Source organism: Schistocerca piceifrons, chromosome 4 (assembly GCF_021461385.2).
Source record: "Schistocerca piceifrons isolate TAMUIC-IGC-003096 chromosome 4, iqSchPice1.1, whole genome shotgun sequence".
Taxonomy (NCBI): domain Eukaryota; kingdom Metazoa; phylum Arthropoda; class Insecta; order Orthoptera; family Acrididae; genus Schistocerca; species Schistocerca piceifrons.
In genome coordinates, this window is record NC_060141.1 from 122,967,918 (window position 1) to 122,978,113 (window position 10,196).

At 38.5% G+C, this 10,196-nt stretch overlaps 1 protein-coding gene across 1 annotated transcript in view; it reads left to right on the plus strand.

The window, feature by feature from the left end:
• The window catches only part of LOC124795652 (odorant receptor 13a-like), a 126,815-nt gene extending 124,337 nt beyond the window's left edge, over window positions 1–2,478 (plus strand). Inside the window, exon 7 of the mRNA XM_047259725.1 lies at window positions 2,305–2,478. Coding sequence (XP_047115681.1) covers window positions 2,305–2,478 — 174 coding nt within the window. The remainder of the gene's footprint in view (window positions 1–2,304) is intronic.
• Window positions 2,479–10,196: the final 7,718 nt, after the last annotated feature.

Here is a 10,196-nt window from a genome sequence, read left to right on the forward strand (position 1 = left end):
TGTTACACAATACCACACGCACACAACACTAATGTATTTTTTCCTGTCAAAATATTTCATAAAAGTTGTTACGAAATACAGGGCTTCATACATAAGCATATAATAATTGGAACCACGTAAGATGCTGTTTGCATTGATATAAGTTCGCTATATTTAAAGATTATTCACAGTCTAACTGGAATTTAGTGCCTCTGAGTTGGTTCTGGCCCATTAATACACAATTATTATCGCAATAATGAACAACAACATTTATGTCTGTTTAAAAATTCAATTTAAAACTGCCGCTGCAACATTTCACTAAGATGGCCGCTAACATAAGACGATCACTTATCGATTCTCCTTCAGGCACTGTTTTACTACTATCATATAACATATATTAAATCTTTTTTGAAGTTTCGCTATATGCATTTACATTTGAAAATATTTCTCAATGTTAATCCCCTATTATTCAGCATTTACCAATAAATCGCGCTGTAGATCAATAAAGCTAATGGCTGCTCTCCATTATAGCTGACCAGAAAAAACTTAACACATATATAGGACGAGAATCATAATGAAATAAACTACAAACAAAGAAGATGCATTTCAATAACACAGAAACTCTATTTTTCAAATATTAATTAACAACCTAATACAGTTTTTACAGACTTCAGTGTTATGAGACATCAATCACATCTGATCAGTACAACAGTTCGAACAAGAAGATGGATTATTCTAGAAGAACCATAGGTAACAAAAGACTGAGATTTATTTATCTTTTTCCAAGGGTATTGTGAGATATAATTTCTAACAGAAAGTTAAATTATGTCACTGACAATAATTATTTATTATTTTATTGTCGATGAAGTCCTTTTTATTAATACCGCGAGAATGTTCATTCGCACTCCACACACAGTGCTGCCGCGAATATGATTCTGAATAAAATACAGGCGTGGATATCACATTGTCTAACCTATCTATTAGATATTTTTTTGGTAATTACTTTTTTATAGAATAGTCCCCAGGGACCCGAATTGGGTGGAATTTTACCTTCGGAATTTTTTAGGTGTGTAAGCCACGCAGGAAGGTCGGTGATGACGAGAAAGATGGGGGACAATTATTTATTTCGAGTGAAATGCCAAAATCAGTATATCTCGGTCGGTAAACTGAACTTGGATAGAACCGCAACAAATGGTTCAAATGGCTCTGAGCACTAGGGGACTTAACTGCTGAGGTCATCAGTCCCCTACAACTTAGAACTACTCAAACCTAACTAATCCAAGGACATCACACACATCCATGCCCGAGGCAGGATTCGAACCTGCGACCGTAGCGGTCGCGCAGTTCCAGACTGTAGCGCCTAGAACAGCTCGGCCACTGTGGCCGGCAGAACAGCAACAGGTTACTCAAATTCACACTATTTGTTTCCACTTACCGAAAGAATTGCTGTGCTGTAACCTAATTACTACTACATTGAAACGTTAATTATTTCATTTCTAAACTAGAAACAAAGAAATGAAAAGCCAGGGAGCGTGGGAGTGAGGGGTGTGGAAGGTGTTACTGGTATTATTTATAAAAGACCAAATCTAAACATTGCACATGATTATATGAGCGACTTCACCTTGGCTGCTCACAACAGCTTGATTTCAAAGCGCACTTTACCACATCTGGCCCCGAAGACAAGAAATAACAGTACAGCTTTAAGTCTGTCTGCCCCCGGTAGCTGGGTGGTCAGCGCGACAGACTGTCAATCCTAAGGGCCCGGGTTCGATTCCCGGCTGGGGCGGCGATTTTCTCCGCTCAGGGACTCGCTGTTGCGTTGTCCTAAGCGTCATCATTTCATCCCCATTGACGCGCAAGTCGCCGAAGTGGCGTCAAACCGAAAGACTTACACTCGGCGAACGGTCTATACGACGGGAGGCCCTAGTCACATGACAAAAAAAAGCTTTAAATATATTTAATGAAATTTAACTATAAGAAAATGAGTGTTTGGCCTTACAGCTGGTAATAAAATGTGTGAGGCTCTAATGTCTCTTGGACATTATACAGAAAACATAACAAAACATAGACATGCATACTATTAAAGGTATAAAGAATCATTGAAGGTGGTGACAAAACTGAATACAAATATCAATGTAAAACGAAAGACAGCTATGCAGATATTTAAATTTAGCTCGCATTTGCAAGCAATCACCAAATTGTTTGAAATAATAGGTACGTAAAAACTTTACTCTCTTACACAACTTGGTTGGAGGCAAAAAACCGATGCCGCCTACTAACTTAGGTAATATCACCAGTATTTTATCTTGCCTGTTATGCTTTCAGAGCGAGCTCCTGCAGGTGTCTGTGTACAGCTGCGACTGGACTGGGGGATCTCCTCGTTTCCTCAGGGAGCTTCGGATCGTCCTGAGCCGCACGGGGCGCCCTCTGATGCTCACTGCCAGCAAGTTCTACACCATCACCAGGGAGACATTCCTACTGGTCAGTGTCATAGAATAACCGTCATATGTTGACTGACTGGGGAAGGACCCAACTTAAAAACTATGTAGTAATTTATAGGGTTGCTGTATAGATTTGTGGGGGGTGGGGGTAGGAGTGGGTTAAATTCGACAGAAGGTACACTGAATACCTTTCACGTAGTACTGTAGTACGTACTCAGGCAACCAGAAATAGTCAGTGGCAAGAATATGAATCTTCTTCAGAGCAAAACATGGTCTTTTCGTACTGTGATTTCTTGAAATGGGAGTTACTGTTGCATAATGGTCAGATCATGCTACCTGTGATTTGATTTCTCAGAGTGGGCCCAAAGTTTGCTCTTGTCACGGAAACATTACTGCAAAAAGACGATGGCACTGTTCAGTATGAGCAAGATGCGTAAACCTTTCTGGTGTCACTGTTGAACAGAACTGACGTAGGTTTTGTGAAGACATAAAAGTCAGATTGCGATGCTTCAGGTAAAACATGAATTGAAACAACCGCCATCAAATATTACAGTTTGTGTTCACTTCATTTCCAATAATTTGACTATTGCATCAGTGGTTTCTGAGACACATCAAGTTCTTCCTTAATATTTTCGGACGTAAATGTGAGGTAGAATTAATCAGAATGAGCTGACGCTGTCCAGTGTTGTATAATAAATCTACGAACTTATTTAGCAATTCTCTGTACTGTGGTGGATATAACCTAGTGCTACTAGCCATTTCTTTATTCCTTTTCCTGTTACAGGTTACACATGCAAAAGGAAAGAGGAGAAAACGACTGCCGCTGTGCACATCTCAAACAATTATGTACATGCTTTACGTCACCGTGGTTTTTTTTGTCATCAGTTTTCGGACTAGTTTTATGCGGCCCGCCTCGAATCCCTCACCTGTGCAACGTCTTCATCTTAGAGTAGCACTTGCAACCTACGTCCTCAATTGCTCGCTGGATGCAGTCCAATCTCTGTCTTCCTCTACAGTTTTTGTCATCTACAGCTCCCTCTAGTGGCATGGAGGACATTCCTCGGTGTCTTAACAGATCAAAAAAAAAAAAAAAAAAAAAAAAAATGGCTCTGAGCACTGTGGGACTCAACTTCTGAGGTTATCAGTCCCATAGAACTTAGAACTACTTAAACCTAACTAACCAAAGAACATCACACACATCCATGCCCGAGGCAGGATTCGAACCTGCGACCGTAGCGGTCGCGCGGTTCCAGACTGTAGCGCCTAGAACCGCTCGGCCACAGCGGCCGGCGAGCTTAACAGATCCGTGTCATCCCGTCCCTTCTCAGTGTTTTCCACAGATTCCTTTCCTCAAAGATGCTATGCAGAACCTCCTAATTCCCCACCTTATCAGTCCACCTAACTGCTCGTTTTCGAGTCTAAATGGCGTTAAGGTTTCGTCTACAAACGAGATATTATTCTGTTCATCCGACCTTCAGTCACAGGATTCGACAACCCATATTGTTATCTCCACGAGTCGATTATTCTGTAGTGGTAAACGTCTCATGAAGCATAACTGCAAAAATACAAGAAGATGGTTACCGTCAAGAGATCATACTGTAACTGGCGAGTAGAAGTCGGCCGCCTATGCGCTATTATGCGGTCGTACTGATCATCCAGTCACTGCGTTGCTACCGTCAGTCGACAGCTGGTCAGTCACTTAATTTGTCTCACACTGCTCTTTGGACATCTCCTACGATGAGTGATACTTCTGCTTTCGTATGTCAATCATCAATTAATGCCGCTATTCTGACGTAGTCGAAATGCAAAACACACTAGACCTGAAATACTTGAGCTTCTCCTGAGCTTGCCGACCGGAGTGGCGGAGCGGTTCTAGGCGCTAGAGTCTTGAACCGCACGACCGCTACGGTCTCAGGTTCGAATCCTGCCTCGGGCATGGATGTGTGTGATGTCCTTAGGTTAGTTAGGTTTAAGTAGTTCTAAGTTCTATGGGACTGATGACCACAGCAGTTAAGTCCCATAATGCTCAGAGACATTTGAACCATTTTTCTCCTGAGCTTAACACAGATATCATCTGCTCTTCTGTAAGCAAGGAATTGCATTAACCGTTACTGTCCTCCACTACATACAGAATGGGTATTCTTGCTATATTTCATATGTGCCTAATTCCATAATACTGTGGACAATTTTTGAATCATTAACAATCCTGAGCGAACGAAAAGTGTGTACGGTACCACAGTAATTCTACACATTCAAATCATTTCGAGTATTCCATGTTCTCTTCATGTCTCTGCTCTCTTAGAAAATTCACCACGAAGCCACTTGTTTCTGTTCAAAATCTGAGCGTCCTTTCTCAGCAGTATTCGAAAGAATATTATGCTTTCACTTCATCCACGTCCTTTGCACAATGCGAATCATTCAGTTTTTAAGATATTTTTACCTTTTTGATTACCGAAAATATTATCACATTTATATATTATTGCCATATTGTCAGCCCTTTAGTATGATTATTGTAGTTTCAAGAGAATTAGATCATAGATACCGTTACTTGCAATTAGGTACTGTGAGATTATACGTGATACACTGTCGGTGAAATCTTCTTACAATTTCCAAATGGAATGGATTAATTGACGTCAGTTCGCAAGGAAATACACAAATCCGTTATTTATGGAATACATTGGTACACCCTAAGCGTCATTCCCTTCTAATGTTATTCGTACATGAGTTTTTGTCTGTTCCATATTAGGAAGATAGCTGCTATGTAATTCTGTGACGTTAACATTTCTGAGAGAAAATTATCTAACTTTGAAGACATACCTATGATATGAGAACCAAAATTTACTAAAATACATTATAATACTAATTAATAGCTCTTGATATGTTCCACGTGTTCCGTACTCTCATTTTACTATACCAGAAGAAGAATGTTTTGCTCATCAAATGCCCCACCTCGTTTCTTGTATATCCTTGGTAAACTTAATATTAATCATTATCAGTCGTCCCATTTTGTCCTTAAGGTACTTTGTTTATTACAGACATCATTAATTGTATTTTATACTTTACTGATCTACTGATCTGCATATTAACAAGAAGTGTGGGTTAGTGATTAAGTAAATAAGTGTCAAGAGTACGATTCCACAGGTTTAGGGTCTAATACTTCGAACCCATAAATTATTTGGCGATTTTCACTCCTGCTTCTTTCATTCCTGGAAATTTGTGTGTCTGAAAAAGCCAATTTGCATAGCAGTTTGTACTTCACTTGAAACGTAGATCCTCTTATAACTGAGTGGGTAAGTCAGTTCAAAGGTTACAGGAAGACAACAGCAATTCATCTCAATACGACGGCGCACTGCAATATTAGAACCTAACAGCTTCAGTTAAATTGTATGTCAGTGTGATGTTGTTAAAGGAAAAATTTAGACTTGAACCTAGTAGTATTGCAACGGAAAGTAATACAGTTGAAAAGAAAGAAAACTATTGACACTGAAATAAAATTCGAATTACTTTTCTTTTAGTCAAGTAATTTAAATTTAGTTTTTACTTCAGCCAGTTACTAATCAGTTCTACAAGACAAGTACTAAAAATCATGTGTAAAAAATTTGTGTTTCTAGTTTTCACAACAGGGGTACGAGTGATCCCATTACTTAAATGATATCAAAGTTATGATAACATTTTTCTGACATTTTCCATACAGAAACCTTCTAGCCAGTCAGTGAGTTCGGATGACAGAATGTGAAGCAAGAGTCTGCAGTTACTTCTAATTGCCCAAGCTCTAGCAGCTTTTCTAATGCTACTCTTTGGGATGGTTCCTTATCATCCTTGAAGGGCACATTTCGAGGTTAAATATAGTATAGGCTGAACACCGACTGTATCTTTTCTAAACTGAAGTTAATGAACCATATTTTTCTTTTACAGCTAATAAATGCATCTTATTCATACTTCGCATTGCTGAATCAACTGAATTCAGATTGACCAACATACAGAAATAGCCACTGGACAATATTTGTAAAAGTAATTGTTGTAAAATTGTAGCAGTAATCACTAAAGGAGGAAATTTATGAAATTACAACTGCGTACATGAATTTAATTCCTTTTCCCCTTTCCTGCTCACAGTACTCTGATAAACAATAAATCATTGTCTCACGATACAAGACTTAAATTATGAGGAAGGGAATGTGACATATACAAGGTTTTTAAGACCTTGCAGCACACTCTCTTTCAGTTAGGGTTGTTCAAGTGCCACTATAATATGTCGCAGGGAATGCCTGAGAACATCAGTAACCGATAAATCAGATTATATAAAAGAAAACGTAAAAAGACACGATAAATAAACTTCAGCTGTGTTACCCATATACCTTAGAGGAGTTGTTCCCAACATCTCTGAGGCCCTTACTGCGTTGTGCAGTCAGATATTAGCTATTCTCTCCCTCCCCCACACCTCCTGCCCCACCATCATCAACATTAGGAAGAAAAGCAATTGCTTTCAAATGTTTCATTCTTAAAATAACGAAACATAAATGTTATTTACTTTTCGTAGGTGTTTTAATAAACCTCTAACTCACGAGCTAAGGAGACAATGGTGATACAATTTTGGCTGTACCACGAGGATTACCTGCAACTCCTTCTCAGTAAAGAAAGCTAAGAATCCACATTGAGGATAGACAATTGTAACAAAACATGCTTCCTCTGCGCTATTCTCTCCCTAACGCCATTTGTTTCAACCACACCCTGCACCCTCATGTAAAAGGAACTAAACTAAAATCTCTTTAGTGTACTTAGGGTTACTGTAAGTAAATCACTTGATTGCTGTACTCCTTACTTCTCAAAAGTCAGAACTTTAAAGACTTCCGGCTGCGAATTCTTTGTGTGTTATCACTGCAATTACTACTACTACTACTACTACTACTACTACTACTAATAATAATAATAATTATTATTATTGTTATTATCATTATTATTATTATAATAATACAAAGTAGGTCCAACAAGAGGATAACAGCCCTGACACTGTTACTATTATGCTGTGCAGTTAATTAGTTAGTTTATTGTTATATGGAGAAATATGTAGTCAATTATGGGTACTTCCTAAACATTGGAGGAGACACTTTCATGAGGTATTTCAGCATATGTGATGTGACACAATTTTACTGGCATAGCTGCATGGTACAATGTGCAGAGTAAGCGTGCAGTGGGTGGACTATGTGCTTGATACGGAAATATAATTATTCGTAACATACACTGTCAGTATTACAGTCTTACGAAATACTGAGAATGGTAATGATGTAAAAATAATGTTGTCTCTTGATCGAAACATCACTGAACCCTTTTGTTTTGTACCCCTCAAAGCATTACTTTTTACCCATCAAGGAGGAATTGCCCCTGGTTAGGAAGTACTGCATTACACGTTAACCAGCTCTACTTTACATTCCTGAATTCTTACTCTGATGTAATACTGCCCTCTGCTACAGGTTACTTCAAAATTCAGAACTGCAACCATTTCAAACTTGTCACTTTTGTTTGGTATTATCTAGTTACATGGTTACCAGGGAACATTGGTGTACATGATGCTAATTTATTTTTACTGCTTCTAATAGTTAACAGTGGCGGGAAAAGGGCACCAAGCTAGAAACACTACTTGCTGTAGAATACGATGGTTACCTTTGTGTTACTTAATGCTTTACCGACAATGTAGATATTGCTGACGTTTTAGGATATTTCTGAAACATCAGAGTGTTTCATTGGAACATATAGTCCTGGTATTCGTGTAATTGTATCTCTCAACAGTGAGATCACCAGGAAAACACACAGAGGCTCTACAGCGGAAATGTTAAATTTCATATTCTTTTATAAATTTACGATCTAGAACTTGAGCATTCTTGTTTCACATTAGTCAATCACTTTAATTAATTAAGTTGAGGTAGTGGTATCAAACATTAAAATAACTAATGCCAATCATATAACTGCATACCAATACCCAGTTCATGGAGTAGTATAAAACACCTCCTACATCGAGATAAAAATGCCTAATGTACTGACAGTTGTAGGTGTCCAGCAGGTGCAAAAGGTGTGCTGACAAACTGATCTCGTGTGTGGATGACTTATGTCCACCATCCCTGTGTCACCAAGTGGCTTCTTACAGACCTGCACGTCCGCCAAGACAGTGGTGGTGTTTGTGGGAGCTGCTATGGAGGCGAGTCAGTATTATAGCTACAAGTTCTCCACCCACCTCGGAAGTCATCTCTCTTTGTTTGCTGGTTACTGTAGTAACTTATATTATTACCTACTGAAATTGTAGATACTTTTATGTAATTAGATATTTTGTCATGTGCCCAGAATCAGCACAGATCTCATATCAAGATGGCAGGTTCAAATTGTAGCTCTTATTAACTGTAACATAAACAATACAAAAATAAATGTTGAATTACAGCTTTTCATTTGTTAATACAGATATTTATTCTCCCTTACTGAACATGTCATTCTTTGTATACAAGCTGCCACACATTTAACTCATATATCCAAGGACAACCATGCATGCAAGTCTGTACCATGGCTAAAACAGGAGAGACAGATTACACGAATTCGCTGTAAACTGTCAAGAGGAAAATTAACTGAGCGTCGAAATTAGTTGAAATGAGGCAGCGATAAAAGGCAGAGCTTGTATCTCTTTGTTAGTGCCGTATTAACTGTTGGTTTTGGACATTATTAGACATACCCTGTCCATATTAATGTTTGAGTCAAAAAGGATACTACACTACCTCATTTTTTTCACAGAAACATTAAAAAATTTACTCAACAAATCGTTGCACAAACTTCACTGTTCATCAGTTACATGGACAGGTGCTTCACACAGTCATATCACAACAACAAAACTATATAATTAAGTTTATGAGTCCTCTAAACAGTAAATTTGTCACTAAATCACCAAAAGTAACTAGTCTTGTAGTTCAATAGGTTGGTATCTATGACAAAGGTTTATAAAACTCCCTATTGGCCATAGCATCAGAATAAATGTTTACAATAAGTACACCCACCACAGAACTCTTTCAGGAGTTTAATACAACGTTCAAAGAGTTATTAGTTCTGAGATGGTTTGAGCTTTACACAGTGGATGCCAACAGTTTGCTTAGCGAACAGTTATGCTAATTAGGGTTCATCCACCTGTATTTCCATCCAATCAATGCGCTCTAGAATGATTTGTCTTTCAGATTAAGAGTGGGTTAGGCACATCTCGGCATTCTTCCAAGGCCTCGAAGAAAATCCACTTAAACTTCGAGCAAATGCTCTTCCATCCTGCATTAGTGGTTATCATTAGTGGTTATGTTACATGGTAGATCACAGGATGGATTGGCAAGCCAGTTGGATATTTGGTTTCAAGGACGGAATCAACATGCAGCAGACTGAGAGTGAGTGAAGAAGCCAAAACCAGGTGGACTTCGGAAAATGAACACGAAAAGATTTTATAATTTATCGCCTGGTGTGGGCAGAGGTATCGAGAGGAACAAAATGCGCGGAAGAGTTAATAGAATTCAACCCAATACAGTCACGTCTCTATGATATTAAATTGTGAACCTTAAAGTTCATTAAATTAAGTCTACAATTTAATCACTATAATTCACACAAGTGGAAGCTGAGTACAACGTCTTCCAATCGTTGTGCACATGTTGTTATGAGACGGTATCATTATTCACTTCATGCAGATACCTGTTCACAATATTTCAGATTCCCCCACGGAGCACATAAGTGACTCATGTAGGTATAGTTGCCATGCAGGTGCCT